This window comes from Xiphias gladius, chromosome 19 (assembly GCF_016859285.1).
Source record: "Xiphias gladius isolate SHS-SW01 ecotype Sanya breed wild chromosome 19, ASM1685928v1, whole genome shotgun sequence".
Classification (NCBI taxonomy): domain Eukaryota; kingdom Metazoa; phylum Chordata; class Actinopteri; order Istiophoriformes; family Xiphiidae; genus Xiphias; species Xiphias gladius.
Genome location: NC_053418.1, coordinates 19000354 through 19019998, shown reverse-complemented (window position 1 = coordinate 19019998; position 19645 = coordinate 19000354). Strand labels below are relative to the sequence as shown.

Here is a 19645-nt window from a genome sequence, read left to right as displayed (position 1 = left end):
AATCAGCAGTCGGCTCTGTTGTATCTGACAACTCAAGCCTCCACTGAAAGGGAACATTGTAGGGAGAATGACTGGCCCAGATGGTTATTACCCTGTAGCTTCTGAGAAAAAGCTCAGAGAAATCAGGATGCTGTTGCACTTTTATCATCAGTTTTTCTCACTTTCTCTCTCTCTCTCTCTCTCTCTCTCTCATTTTTACTCACACACACATGCACTTTTGTGTTCTTGTACTGGTGAAGACCCCCAATGTATTCCCTGGCCGCTAACCCTTCCCTAACCTCCTGTTTACACATAATGCCAGTTCTCGATGATATACTGTAACTTTAATGAGAAACCAGGACTTAAATAAGAAATAACAAAAAGGTTTCTGCAAATAGATTCCTCAAGAAATTAACTACTTTGTTGAGTGTGGGCAAAGCAGAACGTCAGAAAATAAGTTCATAATGTGTATGTAAAAATGCAAATACAAACAAAACCACATACTCATGGGGGACAACAAGCAGCCTGCTATTTAAAATCTGTTTGTGTGAACAAGGCATTAATCACCACAACTACACAACTACAACCCTCATACTATGGTCAACCCTTAACTTTAACATGGAGTAAAATGTTTTCCTTCCTTTTTTTTCCCTTTTTGTTATTTGCTGCAGCAGAAAATCTAAAAATTTTTAGCTGTCTCTCAGTTGAGAGAGTTGAGAGTGAACCAGCATAGTAAAGTTGCGGCTGTAAAACCAAAACAATTAGCTGAGAAACACTAAAACGTTCGGTAGAACTGAGCAGTTACTGTCATTACATGCTTAAAACCAAGGAAAACAGACTTTAAACGGAGAAAAAAAACTACAGCAGGTCACTGTTACATGTGTATAGTGCAAGTGAAACATAAGCCATTACACAGCCTGCGTAGACAACTGTATTGATTAAAGTAGAAGTGCATCTGTTTAGACGCGTGAAATGTACGACTGAAAAATGCAGCTGAAACACCTCCTATGTAGAAATGCGTTTACCCATTGTCATTTAATCCTTTGTTAATATAAAATTATTTACTCATTGGCTTTAAACCTAAATCTAATTCTGTTCTTAAATGTAAAACCAAGTCTTAACCCTCAAACAGCCTGTTAAAGAAGCATGACTGATCAAAATGTCCTCACTTTCCACAAATGTCCTCTCGTGGTCTCAAAGTCTAAATGGTCCTCACAATCACAGAAGTATAAAAGCATACAACAGACATAACAAATTACCTTTAAAAGTTTGTGCTCAACATAATACCTGCACTGTTTCTACCGCGCTGGTTACAGTACAAACTGTATCACAGTGTAGTGTCTTTTCTGATGTGTAAAGCTCTGGTTTTGCAAGCAAAGCATGTATCAAATGGTGACCTTTTCCTCATGCATAGTACAGTTTTCTGCAGTGTGCAGCTTTAATCAGTCCTCAGCTTTGGTGGAGACGTGCTCAGCTTGCTGGCTACACATGAGAGCGACAAACAGGGCGAGAGGAGAGCGAGACAGAGTGAGAGGAAGAGAAGTTGTGAGAGGGATGGGGCAGGAACTGGAAATAAAGAGTTGTGCATTTAATTCCAATACATGGATTAGTATATGCCAATTTACTTTCCTAACCATAATCTCTAAGAGAACATAGTATGGCGGAAAACTGCAGTCATTACCGACTAGGTCTCATCCTTTCGTCCGGTGGTACTGTATCTATTTATTAATGCACACATTATCAACAGGGCTTCAGACTTATCTTCATGGTTGATGTGTGGTTTTGAATGTGTCAATTAGGGCCTGCTCTTTCACTCGTCATCATTCTTACTCAGAACTTCTCTTTGTACTTAAGGAGTCTGACTGAGAGCTTGCAGCATGTACCTTTCTTTAAACTTTTCCCATAGAATTGTTCCCATAGAAATGTGACTAATAGCTATATAATTACTGGTAACAGCTGTTTTGCGCCGTACTGCTAACTCTTTCATTTTTGCAGGGACAGTTCATACATTTGTTTGATGTGTACACTTTGTCTGGGGGATGGCTATTTGCCTTATTCAGAGAGTATTTAGGGAGTTCAGATAACCTTGAATAATCTACTCACCCCTTACCAAACAGTACTGGGTTATATGTGTGGCACGCTTGATTTAGCATTCATCCCAGTAACATAATATTCAGTAGGGGGTTGTAAGACATCTGCAGCAGGTGGCATAGACAGAAGCAGGGACACAAAAGTGAGAAAGTAAAAGAAACAATGAATTGCAATTGCATTTTCTGGTCACCCATCAAGGAACATTGCAATTATGCATAAGTTATTTTTTCAAGATAAAACAAAAATTGTTTGATTAAATGAAACGGGAGGTTCGGATTGTTGCTTGTTTTTTACTTTGGATTTTCTTCTTAATAATGCAGGGGAGGTTGTGTCACCACACACTTTTTGTGGGTTTCAATTCTCTGCCGAGAAAGGGGGTGAAAGGTTGGGTCATGTGACAGCAAAGCTAAACTGCCTTGTGTTTTGACTGAATGCCATCGGTCCACATTGCCCTTTTAGAGTATTGACTAGGAATCCCAACGAGTATAGTGCTGCCAAAAAAGGCAAGCCTCTGTCCAGGCACATTCAGGAGAAACACAGAGTCTGTCTCAGGGTCACCAGCAGAAATTTAGGTGGGAAAGCAGAGCAGAATGCCGCTGTAGCCTACCAAATTATAAGATACTGAAGTGTGTCTTGTGGTGGAAAGAAAAAAAAACTTCAAAATATATCAAATCAAAATATATTCATAGCACTCCACTTACAAGTTAAGTGCTGTATTGTTGGGCTTTTCATGAAAAATGTTATGACGTAATGAGCCGTGCTGCACAATGCAGAAAATTACGATTGTCAAAAAAAGAGTAATACTAAAAATATCAGCTTTGCCAAGCCCCGTTATTTGCTTTGCTATTCAACATCAAGTGACAAAAGGACACTTTAGGCTATTGAGTCCTATAGATTGAACCAGGGTCAAATTCCCTCACTGTGACTTTGCACGTGAGCACTTGAAGCTGCAATGACAATCAGTTTGTACAACAGTGACAACAGGACATTAATGAGAGAGGAGAAGAGAGGAGCAGAGAGATAAGGTCAGAAGAACACAACAAACAGGAAAAGAAAGGCGAGGGGGGGTAGGCAATGTGGTGAAAGCAGAGACAAACATCTTTTGTTTTTTTTTTCACTTTCTTCATGTAACTACCATTATGTAACTGCTATTGTGTCATGTTTATTGTAATGCTTTCTGTAGATGAGTGAGCGATATGGTTTCTAAAGCCTCTCTAGGCTGAAGACTGGGGGAAATGATAAGAGTAAAGAGCTGTAATTTTACATTTAAAGGAAATTACCATCCGTAAAATATCTCATATTTGTGGACAGAGCACAGAGGGAAGTTTCTAAACCAGATACTACTCTCAGTAGACTGTTGTTTTAATGTAGGGAGGAAGCTATTAGGGGACTTTGGAGACTAATAACTGTTTTTTCCCCTGCCTCTCCTCCTTCAACAGGAAATGGTTTCCAAGACTGACACTCATCTGATTTGAGTCACATTGTTTGTCATGGGCATCAAGTGATAGGAATAAGAATCCATATAAAAAGCCATTAGTTTTCTATTACTGCCAAGCTGGATGGACAGGCACTCAGCGCTCAGCCGAATCACTGTGTTTAAAGTGTCAGGTTGGTTGAAAGAAGTCTACCTCTGTGGGGGCTCCCCTGCCACTTCCCTGGGGGCTGAGTGGCTGAAATGACCATAAAACTCTGTTGAGCTAGACAGCCTGTAATTTCAGCAGCGAGTGGCGCTTCGCCGAGGTAAAATGGAAAGCCCTTGGAAGCCATGAAATGTGCTGCATCCCGGTGTTGGAACACCATTGTCTGAACACTCAGGACACCTCTCTAAACTTTAAATTACTGTTTTTAGGCCATCATTGTGTGAAAGCACTCCACTTCTAAAAAGAAACACAATGCTTGTTCAGTTTCTTTAATCTTCCGTGGTCTTTGCCTTTCCTCTAGAAATCTGACATTCGCATTTTTGTTATCACGAAAGTAAGAGACCCTTTGCCCATAAGAAATAGAAAAACGGAAAATGTGGTTCTAAAGGTTGCTTTGTATAGGTACAATAGAGTCTTTCTCTCTCCCCTGTCTGTTGTATCTTTTTTATCATCTATGGCATGATTGTGGGTACAAGTGCCTTTTTTCACTGTTCCTGTTCACAGGATGAGAGAGGATGAGAGAGGTCTTTGAGTGAGGAGGACAGGTGTGGAAATGGTGTGGAAATGGGTAGGTTTGTATTTGTGTGTGTGTGTGTGTGTGTGTGTGTGTGTGTGTGTGTGTGTGTGTGTGTGTGTGTGTGTGTGTGTGTGTGTGTGTGTGTGTGTGTGTGTGTGTGTGCGTTCTTTTTTTTTTTAATGTGAATTAACATTAGGCTTGATGGCGTGTGTTTACTTCTGTATCAGTCGTTGAAGCCATGGTAGAGCAAGCATATGTCCCGTTTTCTAAAGCGAGGCTTTTGATGTGTTAGCAGCATGTCACGTCGAAAGGCTCTCCGGATGATTCGATAGGAGAGCGGATGGAGATGGAGTTGGAGTAATGAAGTGAGTCTGAGTGGGGTTTTCTGCTGGAGGCCCAAGCTCATCACACCACACTGGCTGCTATAGTGAAAGACAGAGAGAGATAGACACAAGCAGAAAGACAGGGAGATTGTTACTTCATCACCCTATATTCCCCCACAGCCAAATCTTCTTGTCTTCTTATTCGCAAAGTTGGGATGCAGCATAACAGTAAGCACATTTGTCTCTAACTCATTACAACAACAGGCTCTCTCTGATAGACAGTATTATGGTCGCATGTGCCCTTCTCGCTGAGTTTCCTGAATGACAATGTCAGTCCTGTCGAAAGCAATAGATTCTGTTTTTGCAGATATACATGCAGTTAGAGGATCGGTATCATTACAATGCATCTCATCTAATCCAATTACTTTAGAGCCTTATGAAAAAGCAAAAATGATGAATAAGTGATCAAGTATCGCCACTGTAGAACGTATAATAAGTGATACAGCTGCAATGCATATTTAAAGACAAGGCAGTATGTAAATTTCAGTAACATTAACATTCCACCTGTTTAGGCTATTGTGGAATGCAGCTATCAGCACTTTGTTGTCTTTTTAATATGAAACTTTCTCAATAAATGCCACATAATTCATTGACTAGATAAACAGACAGTGGGTCATAATGATCACCTACAGTTTTGCTATTCACTCACATGTATGTGAATGTAAAAATATATGCAGAAGCTTAATTTACATATTGTGTCAAGTGTTGTTATTCTGTGAAAAGTTGGTATTTAAAGGTGCTATATTTGTAGCCTTTTAAGATGAGGTGGTCATTCTGAAGGAGACCATCACCAGGTAAAGACTTCACACGTTTTCCTTGTGTGAATTGCATTTTGTGAGACTGCTTCATGGAACACATCAGCAAAGAGGAAACTGTTCCTGCAGCACAAATGAAGCAGCAAAAAAAAAAAAAAGTTAAAAAAGTAGCCACGGTAACATTGTTGACTGCTGGATTGGTTAGAAGTGTAAAGGCGTGTGGAAGTGAATCTGTTCCATCAGACGTATGAAAAACCTGGTACAGTAAAACATGTTTCACTCCACTGTAGACATGGTCTTACACTTTGTTAGAATAACATTGAAAAATACTCTTGAAAAACCACTCACCCTCTTCAGCAAAGTGAAAGAGAAAACGATGACTTGAACACCAACAGAAAGAAGTGGCTATCATAAATGCTGTCTTAAAGGACATTTGGGAAAATATGTTTATTCGCTTTCTTGCTGAAAGTTAGGTGAGAAGATTGATACCAGTGTCATGTCTGTCTGTTACATATGACGCTAAAGCCAAGCCATAGTTTTCTTAGCTTAGCATGAAGACTGAAAATAAGGGTAAACAACTTGTCTGACTCTGTCCAAAGTTGAAAAGCAATCTGCCAGGCAAGCTGCTTCCCAATATTTCCAGTCTTTATGCTAAGATAAATAAACTATGTACTGTACAGACATGAGGGTATTTTATTAAAATGTCAGACTATTCCTTCAATTGCGAGAAACAAGCAGTACCAGCATCACTGGCATGAGATAAAGCCTGGCACTCTGGCCGGCATCTGGTTGGCAATTCATTCAATTTCTTTATGGTAATTAAAATGTGTCACCATTAATCTTACAATGATGTATTGCTATTAAAAGTCACCCTTTTAGCACCTTTTAAAAACACCATAACAATTACTATATAACAGACTGAGAAAAGAGGAGAAGGCTATCAGAGCAGATATCATAAATGAGTCAGCTCAACTGCTGTTTAGTCAGGTAATAAGTTACCCCAAAATTAGGAACTGGCTACCAGCTAGAAAACACATTCAGTCAACTGCACTTACTGTGTGTGTGTGTGTGTGTGTGTGTGTGTGTGTGTGTGTGTGTGTGTGTGTGCATGCCTGTTTGTGTACGCAAAGGACAAGACAGTCTGAGGTAGGTTAGAGTACCCTTGAATTTAAGGCTGCAAAATAGTGGTCAGACCAGGTCAGAATGACTGAGTCATGGCAGGGGGGGGTGTGCAATGGATTGTGATTCACTTAGTGGGCAGCTGTGATGTAAACAGTACAGACAGAGCAACTTTGTGCACGCTACTCCCAATAAACCTACTTAAGTGGATTAGCAATGCCACCCTGGGGGCCTCCACAGACTTAAAGCTCTTATCACAAACACACCGAAACAAAACATACTATTTTTATCAGTTCCCTCGGTTTGTGGGGAAAGAAAGTTTGGGTGACAGTCAAGATGTCCATGATAAACATGAAAGCTACGGCCAGAAGAGGCATATGATATCATTCTCACCCTTACACAAACGCTCGACCTTTGGGTTTATGTTGCATGCTGTGAAGATAGTAGATAGCTTGTTAGTGCTGAGGCGTGGGTGAGACCCGGTTGCAATTCAGGACACCTGTTGTAGCGGCCCCGAAACAGATGTTGCACATACTTTCCCAGTTTGATGTTGGTCACAATTGGCAGCTGCTCTCGAGCGCAAATTGTGCCAAAAAATTAGGCTCAGTGCTTTGAATTTGTGTATGCGTGTGTTCATCTGTCATGTGTGTTCACGACTGAGCCCCAGCTTCTCTCTCTCTGCCTCTTTCTTTCTGTCTGTGCTGTGCTTCATGTTTGCTGTGCAGGTCTAGGCTGGCCGATTACCTGGTAAACTGCTGGATGACTCCGCACACGGCAAGCACCTGTCCCAACCAAGACAATCACCAAGCCTGCTTGGCCTCCTATGCAAGGCTCATCGGTCAGTACAGCCAGGGCTGTGGGTGACGCTGTGATGGAGTGAGAGTTTGTTTGTGAGAGAGAAAAAGAGGGAGTGAAATGGCAGGAGAGATAGAGAAATACACGTTTACCTCCACATCTCACAATAATTTTCTGAAATGTCAAATGCATGATGAGATAAAGAGTGATGGTTATAGGGGGCTTGAAGAAGAGACAGTGTGACAGCAGTCTGCTGTGCCTTCATTTCTATCATGACGCGCAGGCAGAACAGTGAGACTCAGATTTTTCCCTCCTGGCCTGATATCTCCCCACACAGATTGGCACACTGGACATCAGTTCACTACTAGAAGTAATTAGGGAGTAGAGGCACAGAGAGTGTTTACTTAATTAAAACACTTGATGACCATCTGTTTGCTCATAGTAAATGTTTCTCAAACAATGTGGACAGACCAGACTACTGCATATTTTTCAGTCCCAGTCAATGTTTGATAACAGCACCTCGACAGTGTTGCAGCAGCATCAGAGAGATTGCAAAGTACCAAATGCTAATGTACATGAAATAATTTTTTTTTTAGCATAGTGGTCGCTGAAGTGTCCATATTTCAGTATCAGTCATTGCTTCTCCACCATGTGTCATTAATTGTGCAGTATGAAGTGATAAGATGCCATTGTGCTTCCTGCATTTCTGTGAAAAATATTATACAAAGTGCATCTAACACCCCTGACTCCACCTGAAAGCATCAACACAGAAAAGTGAAATGTTATAGCACAATAGTGCTATATTCAAACAGCTCACACACTTCCTAAAGCCCCTACTTTGCAAAATATTCATAACATAATGGCCTCTTTACATCTAAAATTATGCATTACAGAATGCTTCATCTTCCCATAAACTCAAACAGCACAAACCCATCCCTATGACTAACATGTTGTCCATTTTATATACATTTTACAATAAATGTAGTCCATTATTGTCCATTACTGACCCACAACTGTTTGTCCTAACATATATGTGTGTGTTTGTGTCTGTGTTTGTGTGTGCCCTCACAGGGACCGAAATGACTCCCAACTATGTCGACAGCAGCTTTTCCAACTGGACCATATCCCCGTGGTGCACCTGTAAGGGCAGTGGGAACCAAGAAGAAGAATGTATGAACTTCCTGCGGTACTTCACCGATAACACATGCCTAAGTGAGCCACCCTGACACACGGATCCTCTGCATGCATCTGAAATGTGCTTTGTAACTGATAGGGGTCCAACAGTCATGCAATATTGATAAGAGCACAAGCATCTGTTGCGGTAGTTACTCTCGCTACCACGCAAGAGTAGAGTGAGCCATGAATTTTGATCTAATCCAACTTTAATACTTTCATGTCAGATTCTGTTTTTCATAGTTGTTGAGCTCTCCTGTGAGATAACTGTAGATGTGATGTTGTTGAAGGGTGGATGATGGTTGGTGGAGACTGAATTTGGAAATAATGAGGGGTGGGGCTGGAGGTGGGGGGTCGCCAGCTACTTTAGACATACAAGTATTAAAATGTTAAAAGAAAATCAGCTTAATTTAAATTTTGATTAACTTATTTCATTTAAATTAAACTGAAAATAATTTACATTTTCTTTTATTTGGTTATTACAAAGGAATAAAAAAAAACAGAGGGATTAAGAGAAAATATTTATGGATGGATGGATGGATGGATGGATGGATGGATGGATGGATGGATGATGGATGGATGGAAGGAAGTTCTTGAAGTTCTAATGAAAATTTGACTGCTACATAGTTTGATGCAGCTTATCCACAGACACCCCTTTGCCCACTGATTAAGTTGAAATTAAATGTTCTTAGTTCCTCAGAAACTAGTAATTTCTTATCACTTCTCATCCCCCCTTTGGGTAAGATCTGCCCAGACTTTAATACAAAAGAAACCATTTGCATGTCATTTTCACATTCAATCTGAGAGAGTTAAAGGGCTTATTCCTTATGGGAGAAAAATGTCATGAGAAGGAACAGATCAAGCACAAATGAAATAATAGGGTAAGCTAAAATACATATCATCTGTACATCCAATGCATAACACACAGGGTGTAGCATGACAGAGTGGTTACATCAAACATCCTTATGCTTTTTTCCACTGAGAAGTAAAATACAGAGAGCTCCTTCCTTGCTATGCCGGAGCAAGCAGTGTCATCAGCGCTACAAGACACCATTGCCTTTAACATGTTCCATTGTGTGGATAATGCTTTCAGACCATTTCAATAGATTGCTGGGTTACCATTTTAGCTGAGTGTGCAGGATGAGGGATGAGGCTGGGGGCTGAGGAGGCGTCTTGAAAAATAACACAAAATGCAGCATCTCCTCTCTGCAGTCAAGGGGAACAGGCGATAAACTTCTTCGACATACCAGGGAGAATATACACAAAAACACACTCATACAGTACTATACTTACACACACACACACACACACACACACACACACTACAGTATATATATATATATCTATATATATATATATAAAGATATAAAGATACATACATATATATGTATATAGATAGATAGATATACACACACAAATACGTATATATGTTCCAGTTGTATATCTACACCGATCACCTGATCGTATTTCGAAATCCATGAAATTAACTTTCAGCCTCCAATGACCCCCATTTTTCACTTTCAGTCTCTGCAGAGTAAAAAATTTCTTACATTGATCAACAAACCACTAATTATTTGTTAGACAAATAATTTACTATCTACACCTCTTCCCCACTTTGCCTTACAAGTTCAAGCAAAAGGATAGTCCAACAGAAGAGCACTTAGAATGTTTGACTAAAATATGTGGAGAACAAGCTGCTACATTCCAGCTTTAAGGATATTTTAGTGACAGTCCAAACATAGTGTGAACCCTGAGTCTCTCCGCTTTCTATCTCTCTTCCTCCGTCCTCCCTTATTTTTTACTCCATCTGTCCCTCCAGGTATGGCAATGCAGGCTATGCCCAGGGGTTAAAGGAAAACTTATCCAGAGTCATTAAAACATTGAATTGCTATTGGCAATGAGCTTAATCACTCAGTGGAGCATTTGGGTGCGGTAAAACATCCTGTGTGGATGCCCTCCAGCCAACTAGTTTGATTTATGACTTTATTCCCCCATCTTACAGCATCTGTAGGGCGATAGCTAGCTATAGCCGACCCTGTCAAACAGATGCATAACATCACGTCTCAGCAGTACTTCATAGGCTCTTCACTAGGAGGATTAAAGTTGTTAGGCTTCACTCTGTTTCTCTCTGTTTTTTTGTTTTCCAGCAGCAGCCCAAACACCAGTGTTGAACAGAATGAGAAACATGAAGGGTGCTTTTGTGTATGTGTTAAGTGTGCAGGTGTGTGTGTGTGTGTGTGTGTGTGTGTGTGTGTGTGTGTGTGTGTGTGTGTGTGTGTGTGTGTGCCTTTGTGTGTGATTTGCTGTACAGTATGTACACTTCGTGTGTGTGCAACACTGTGTAGGTGGACAGAGGATGTGACAGACAAAGCTATGTGGCCATGCATTGGGATTACTAAGGACTCTGTGTGTGTCCATCCGATTATGCATGTGTGTTCCACAACTATCCTATCTGTCCTTTGTGTGGTGGAAGGGAAATGCCATTGCTCCTTTGTTTGGGATTCTTTTGAATTTGATCAGTAACATAAATCTATTCAAAGTCATCTCTGCATGCTGACCTTATAATGGAGGTTGTTGCCAGGCAATTACATGCCTTGCCTTCTCTCTGTCTGAACAAAGAGAAACAAGCCTCATGTTTTAAACGGATGAGCAGTGAAAAGGTACTCAGCCCCTATTTTACCATATCTAGCTGAAAAGCTGACTGAACATGGATTTATCACATTTTTGCAGAGACTCACACATGCACTTAGACACAAAATTACATATATGCATAAAGTACATCTGCAGGCAGATACACAAGGACTCGTATGCATTCACAGACTGCAGTCCTCTGTTTTAGCTGATTGATTTGTGACTTTTAAACGATTCAATTTCCAAGTGTACATCTGTCTGCAAACAAATTGGGGTTCATCATCTTAAGTGCAGACAATATGCCACTGTTTGGTCAACTTGTTGCAATTTTACAACGGCTGTTGCAACATAAAAGGGTTTTTGTAATGAGCCAAGGACATGAACCAAAGTTGTTTGTATTTGATAAATGTGTCCACTCTGTCACCACAGGAATCACTTATAGAAGGATAATTAGTAGCTAAACTGATAGCATAAAAATGCTAGTCATTCAAAAGGAAGGCACAGCTTAAAATATTAAACATAAGATGTATTGGTATTTTGCAAGACAGTAAAATCTTGAGAGGCCTCCCCAGTGACAGATTTCACAAACAAACCTCAGATTTTTGTTATTGATTAGTTTGGCATACAACTCTCAAGCTTACTGACAAAGCAAAAAGAGTGCCTTTCCACACTCTTTTTACTCTTTCCTTCCTCAGTCCCTCTCTGCCTTCCTTCCTTCATTCTCTCGGGTGCCAAAGATTGGGAAGGGGACCAAGAAGCTGACTTAGAGCTGTCTGTCTGCTACCTGGCTTCTTGCTGGGATCGCAGTCACAAACAAATGACTTTATATCTCTGTCCCTGCAGGAAATGCCATTCAGGCCTTCGGATATGGCCTAGACAACATGCAGAACAAAAGTATGTCTGTCCCAGGTCCCTCGGTGATGACAAAGATGGGATGGGATTGGTCAACAAGCACCTCAGAACCTCCATTTGTCGCCATCCCGAAGGTATTATGTTTGCACTGATCGTTGCATTGCATGGCATATAACAAATGTTAAATTTATAAGCAAAATGTAATGCAGAATCATTATTTCCTACCTGCTTGTCGATCAGATAGGCTTATTGAATTAAGGGTGTTAATCCTGGAGTCTATCAAATTATATATAGGTCAACCCATTGTGTAAAATTTAAACAGATATGATTTGTTGCAGCACAAATATATCCATACATTTTCAGTAGTTTCCAGCAACTTCTTTGCATAAATTTGTCAAAATGGACCTATTACAACAAGAACCACAAAAACACTCCTCCACTCTGCTTCCATGAAAGGAGGATTTTGTACAGTGGGAAAATCATAAAGCTCAACTCGCTACACCATTCACGTTCACATCACATTCAATCTCTATGCTTGTTAAAGCAACTGGCACATCAGAAAAGACGCTTTATGATAAGACAGTTTATGCTACACCCAAGATGATGACATTTGGTTGAAATATTATATTTCTCGCACACACAATGAAATAGTGAAAGGAATGTGGGGTGGGGGTTTTAATCTGGATTAGAGGTTCTAAAATACTGGCCCAGAGCCTGTTCTCCGCTGAAAACTGTCTACTCTGAAGACTGTAGTCAACTGTGCTATAACTGGGTTCACCGTCTGGAGTAGAAAAACATCACTCTTTGCTGTGCTGCAAGAATGCATGTGTGTTTGTCTTTTAATAGAACTGTACTTCATTTTCTCTTCAAATAAAATGTGAAAATGACAGAACTGTATTGTCCGCCAGAGACTACCTCTCTCTCTCTGTCTCTCTTGAACAGGACAGAAATATTTCACACTGCACTTTGGGCCAAGGAGGGGTTTTTCTTTTTCCTTCTCCTTTTTTTATCTAGCTGTTGAGTTTGATTAGTTTTCACAATGAAATATTGTTCTGTTTTACAGATTTATTTTAGATGTGCTATGCAGCCTTCTGGTGTAAGACTAATGATGTTTTTCACCTTTGCAAGAGACCCAGTTACCAAGCTTGGCTGAATTTGGAACTGTGGTATGAAACGGTACTTTGTAAAACCTTCAGCTGTTGATGCCACTGCTACTCTCGATGTTATTGTTCATGTAATTTTTCCGTAAATATTACAGATGCACACAAAATCAAAGCAACTTGCAGTGTTTATGAAAGCAAATTTGCATGTTAAATGCATGGCTTCTATTAAGACATCTATTTTGAGTAATTCCAGTGGCTTTCACAGCCATTTAAATGGTCACACTGCACCCAAGTCATGCAGTATTGTCCTTTACGCAGAAACCCTCATTGTTGCGAAGACAACAGATTAAAAACTTAAAAATGTTGCAAGGAGGAGAATTAATGAACAAGCGCCACTGATAAAAATTACAGTGCGTATGTTTGGAAAAGGTATTGGAGAAAGAGAGAGAGAGAGGATGTGGGGAGGGAATTGATGGTGGAAGGGCTTTCTCCAAGGGCTCTGTGTGTTTATGTCAGTATTGATGCACCGCTCTGTGCCTGTCTCACTGCAGCGTGGTGTTTAATTTATTGTAAAAATGGTAATTAGGAAACAATAAGACGTGTGATTACTCAAGCAGGAAGTTTATAATTAGAGAGGGAGCTAGTAGGGACATTTTGGGCGGCCCTGCGTTCTCAGACAACTATGCCTGGCAATTAAAACTTGTCAAACTTCCATGGCAGATAAATTGGGGGAGTGTTGTCATGGTATGAGTCCTCTTGGCAGAAGACTGACTGTCCAAAGCTGTAAATCTCAAGGCAGCCAGCGTGGCCCCCAAAGTAACACACACACACACACACACACATGTGTAGGCACACGTGTACAAATAGTCTGGGTAACAGAACATATTAGGTATGTGATGGATGGATGCCAAATGACCATGACATCAAAGGATAACCTATAATATTAAGCACAATTATGTGCTTAATAGTATAGGGGTATCTACAGTCTGTGACTAAGCTTGTTCATGTCAGTCGTACTGCTCTCTTATAGGCTAGAGTATTTTCGGTTCATTTAGACGCTTTATCCCATGCTCAGTAAGTAATCATATGGGCTGAAGCTCGGTCTTTTGAGCATTGTAAGTCAGAGGAGGAGCCATCACAAGTCCTGCTTTGTTTTTATGGAGAAAAACAATTGTTATTCCCATATACTAATGTGTTTCTGTGGAGTTTGATGAAGTAAACTGTGATTCTTGAACAAGGAGTTGTTTAAATTGAAGTGTTCATATTTGTTACATTTAGAGTTTCATTTACAGTGAAATATAAACCAACTTGTGTGTGTGTAAAAATCCCCCTTCTAACCTCTTAACCATTGGGAAGCTGGTGTTGTCTGTGTTCCCATGTAACACGGTCATGTGTTGATTTTCACCTCAGTTGAATGAAATTGATTGCGAACAGAAACAACGTAATGGGGTTATTCAATAACTAGCCTTGGGAAATGCAGCTACTGCACTGTAAATTTGACAGTGCTGATCGATGATAAAAACACATGCTGTCTACATGTGTAGTTACCTGAGTTACCTCTGTTACAAGTGTGATACACTCTTATCAACAGTTTAGATAAATAGTTGTGAATATTTTCCATCCTTTCTCTCTTCCTGTGCGTGTGTTAAAGTGTGGGTAAATTACTTTTTCTGTATTCCATCATGGTGCACGTGTTTGCGCTTTTAGCCACTTGTTTATGTGTATGTGTACCTTCTCACAAGCCTGAGTGTATGTGTGGATATTGGCTGCAGCCAGAGATCTGGACTCATGTCAACAGGCTGCTGCCACACATCACTGCCCTTGCTAATTAATTGGCTTTTAGTCGCGGATGTGTTTGGTGCATTGTCAAGCTACCCATAGCTTTTTTCCCCCTTTTTTGGCAACTGTCACTTAACCATTTCTTTGCAGTGTACAGTGTGAGTGTACAAGCCCAGGTAATTTGATAACTGTGGCTATATTGGATACACCTTCTTTCTCTCCCTCACTCTTCCTTCCTCCTCTCCACTATAGGTAAAAATATGCCTTGTTAATATAATTCAGCACTATTTTCTTGTTTCATTTTTTTTTTTTTTTCTTATTTATGTGTTGCCTTGTTCTGTTGGAAGATGAGGTGCTGGTAGATAACATGTGAGTAGATGTTTTTTTTACTGTGTACTGGGAAATGGACCAAAGTGCAATCTCTCCAGAGGTTGCATTGGTGAAAATAAGGTGAGGGGATGGTGGTGGAGGAGGAGGAGGAGGAGGAGGAGGAGAAGAAGAAAATGTTTCATGTTCGTTATGATGTGTCTCTGTGTGTAGTGTCTCTGTATTGCTGTGCTGGACTGAAAATGGTGCCTCTGCAAATTGAGGGAGACTACTTTAACTTGGAGGCAAATGGTCATGCTTTGTGTTACAAGAATCTGAGAAAATTGAAAAAGTATTCAAGATGCTAACAATTTCATGGGAAAGCACATTATACATCCATTGTTGTGTGAATATCACAATGGAACTCTGGAGGCCATAGAGTCTAATATCTGGTATGATGTGTTCCCATTTTTCTCTGCCGTAATGTGTACAGTGTGGTAAACTACATGGCTGTCTCTCAGTTTGGACACTGTCCTTTCTCTTGCGTAGAAAAAACGTTGTAGTGTTTTGTTTGTGTGCAGTCAAACTGCATACAAGGGGTCTTACAGATGTTTTGTTGGGCCACCACTTGCTGTAATTTATGCCTTATGAAATATTGAGAGAAACCCATAGCCGCTGCTGGCTTCTCTAGTGTGTGTTTGGCTTCGTAGCATGTTTTTCTTGTAAATAAAGTCTGTAATGATAGCTTTAAAAACTGTTTAAAGACTTGCTGGCACAACCTAAAAGAGGTTATGAAAAAAGAAAAAGTCCTCACAAGAAGCTTTCCTTTGTTGCCAACTTGTTTAAGAAGCACAGAGCATACTAAGCAGCAGGGGCTTGAAATATTCTTCACATATCAAAACATTTGGTGGATCAAACACCTAATGTTCATGCCAAAGTGGGCCTGCCATGGATTCATGTAATTTCCCACTCTTACTCTGACTTTCTGACTTGTGTTTTATTTTTTTCTCCTCAGCTCTGACCCTATCCTGTCTCCCCTCCCTCCTGTCTCCTCCTCCTCCTCTCCCTCCTCAAATGCCAGAACAGGAAAGCAGCATGCGTGTCTGAGTCATGCCTAACCTTTACACATTTCTCTCCCTCTGTGTGTCCCTCTATCTGCCCAGTATCCTGAACCAAGAGACGGTGGCCTGGGCAAAACCCGGGGCCTGCCAGAGGATCACTCCACCTGTCTGTGTGCCACCGTCTGGGTTCTGCTTCCCAGCTTGGCTTTGGCTCTGGTCCTGGCCCAGCATACCTTATAGAAGCGCCAGGAGGAGAGAAAAGAGGTCATCCACCCACAAGCTGATCCCAAAAGCAGAAGGTGTTATTTCTGAGACTGATATTAAGAAGGCTGAAGCTCTGGGCAATCGACATAAATGGCATTTATGAAAGAGGAAAAACAAAAGGAGTAAAGAGATGGAAAATGTTGAAATTTTACAACTGTGAATTTGTTGTTCAATTAAATGTATTGTTAGGGCGGACCACAACTGTGATGGAGTACATGGCTTTAAAAAGGACCCTTAGTAGGAGAGGCCATGAAGGCCATTCACAACCCTGCCTCTGACTGAGACACCAAAACCTGGAGGACTGAAACTGATCATGTCAAAGACCTCTGTACTTTTCTCACCAAAGGAGGGAGAGAGTGAATGAATAACATCATTAAAAGAAGACAGGACCGACAGAAAAAGAAGTTGTTGCAGAGAGAAAAGTAATGAGCATGAGGTAAATGGGGTAAAGTGAGACCGAAAAGCAAAAGAGAGACATATTTCTGCTATCAGTTTGACTTTTTTTGTCTTGAATTGGTTCTTGACTTAATATTCTCTTGGAACAACAGACCACAAATTTAGGGGCGGGGAAGCGGGATGATTACAATCTGTCTCTTCAACACTAGTGTAAACTCTAAACTGTAAAGCCTACTCAGTGTTCTAAGTGTTGGTATAGTATCTGTGACCATAATCAATCTACCGTACAGCTCTTTCATTTGGGTGCTACAGTATTCTTTTTCAGCAGGCGGTGAAAAGAACTAAAGACAGCGAAGTTAACAGTTAATGGTTCCTTGGTCATTTGAGATGTTGTTGTTGATGAATGTGGATGTTTGTCATACGTCCACCTACACGTGTATATTTCTGTCTCTATGTATATAAACAACAATTTTCTTTCATTCAACTAATGATATCTACAGTACCTTGAGTGGATATTACTGTACGCTAAGATGGCTCTGTATTGAGTATTGATACTAATGGAAGGCCTTCATTATCTACGTTTATATTTGTCTATAAAGGTTCGATCACAAAGAATGTATACGGGGATGAGATTAAACGAGCTCAAACTGCTTGGAAAGCCATAACCTGTGTCTAAGTATCATAGTGTTTTACTGAGTATGTATGGATAATTGTTACAATGTGTGTGCGTCTATGTTTACATGTAAGAGAAAAGACGCTTATAAGGAGCAGTTTAAATTGCCAGCATGGGTGTTCATATTCCCCCTCAGAGAGCAGAGGTTCGGAGGCCTTGTTTCAGTTGCAGGGCTTTTGAGAGTAAGGATAGCCACAAGTTCTTTAGAGTGCATGAATGTGTACCCCTGCCAAGATATCTTCCAGCTCTATTGTTCATCATTTAACAGATTATTTTAAAGGTCCCATACAGTAGGAATTCAGAGATGTTCTTAATTCACGAACATTTACTGTTTGACAAAATTTATTTATTGCAAAAAATACTGTTGATAAAATGTGAACCTGTCCTTTAAAAAGTCCATTTTAGTCCAAAGTTTCAACAGTTTGTGGTTGAAAATGGGAAATAGGCTTATTTTATTGCTGGGAGTAAAATGAGACACACTCCGGAGTGTACTCTAAATGTGAAGCTACTGCCTATAGCCAGTGATCTTAGCTTAGCATAAAAACTGAAAACAAGGGGAAACGGCTAGCGTTGCTCTGTGCAAAGGTAACAAAATCTTCTTACCACCACCTCCAAAATGCACTAATTAACACGTAATATCTTGTTTTTTTTAGTTTGTACAAAAACTGACGTGTAAAAATGATACATTGTGATTTTAGGGGGAGTTATGTGTCAGAATATTTACATCTGGACAGAGCTTCTGTTTCCAGTCTTGGTGCCAACTTAAGCTAATCCTCTGCTGGTGGCAGTTTGATATTTACCGTACAGATGTCTTCTCATCTAATTCTCAGCAAGAAAGAGAAGAAGTGTTTTTCACAAAGTGTTGAACTATACCTTTAAGCGATATTGCATTTTCACAATTACAATATTTTAAAGTCAGTTTCATACTAACTTTGGGCACAATTTGACTTCTTAAAGAGTAGGTTCGAATTTTCTCAAGTCAAGATGTCATGTATGAATACAGTACTCAAAGGCCTGTATGTACAGTACATTGAAAAAGTTATTGATAGCTGTAATCATTCCCTCTTTCCACTGATACTGATTCTATGGTGTGAACCTAACAAACGGGGGACCAAATAGTCCTTGTTCAATTCCTCTTTACAAAGTTCAGCTGAAGTTAACGTGAGGCTTCAGCAGTCTGAATTTGCCGAATCAAGTAGGCATCTTCTAATTCCAGTTATTCCCAATATGTGTTACTGTCCCTCCTCTGCAGCTCAGCAAGTACAATAAATGTAGTCACCACACAGAGACACAGAAGGGGAATTTCATATTTCAAAGACTTGTCCCCTGTCTTGGAGCAGCACTAGAGAGATATCTCTTCATGGACAGTTTGGATAACAACCAATGATCTTTTCAATGTGCTACAGAGCATGTGTGAGTGTCATGTTAAAAATCTCAACCTATCCTTTAGAAAAAATCAAACCCTCTGACTGGAAATTGTTCCATAATGGCAAATTTTAGAATATGAACTGAAAAGTCTCAAATGGGCAGATTTCATTATTTTGAATTGGAGGAGCTGGTGACTTCAGCAAATCATTGTCCTCTATTGAGTCATTCAGTGTAACTGATGCAATTCAACATTCACCTGAACCATATTTATTTGCAAAATTTTAATGAAGAGTATCATATTTAGTCCTCAATATGGTATACTTGCAAAAAAAGAACAGGCAGAGTGAATGATAGTGTACCTTTACTTTAGACAATATATCACTGTACTTATACACTAAGAATAACATTTCTCCCATGATGTATTGCTTCTCTTTTCAAAATATAAACTCTCTGACGTGCTGAAAAAATATTGAAACTTTCATTGGCATTGTGGATGAAAGATGTACTTTGGTGCATACATCATTTTTTCCATGCAATGAATGAACTGCTTGCTCAGAGTCAGTATTTCCACTGAAATGTTTGTGTCTTCATGCCGCACATCAAGTTTAGTGTTGTGCCGCCTAAATGCATGCTACCGAACCAAACAGCTTTATGTTACCGGCTGATTTAGAAAAACGTTTACAAACTGTCAGCAGGGAGAGATGTAAAATTAAACCCTGCTCACTATGTTATTGTTAACTGCGGTTGCAGCGTATACAGT

The 19645-nt window shown here is 40.0% G+C and overlaps 1 protein-coding gene across 1 annotated transcript in view; it reads left to right on the top strand.

Annotated features, from left to right (window-relative positions):
• LOC120805372 (GDNF family receptor alpha-2-like) overlaps nucleotides 1-17895 on the top strand; it is a 49868-nt gene extending 31973 nt beyond the window's left edge. Inside the window, exons 5-8 of the mRNA XM_040155563.1 lie at nucleotides 7210-7322; nucleotides 8351-8491; nucleotides 11927-12069; nucleotides 16287-17895. Coding sequence (XP_040011497.1) covers nucleotides 7210-7322; nucleotides 8351-8491; nucleotides 11927-12069; nucleotides 16287-16424 — 535 coding nt within the window. The 3' untranslated portion in view covers nucleotides 16425-17895. The remainder of the gene's footprint in view (nucleotides 1-7209; nucleotides 7323-8350; nucleotides 8492-11926; nucleotides 12070-16286) is intronic.
• Nucleotides 17896-19645: the final 1750 nt, after the last annotated feature.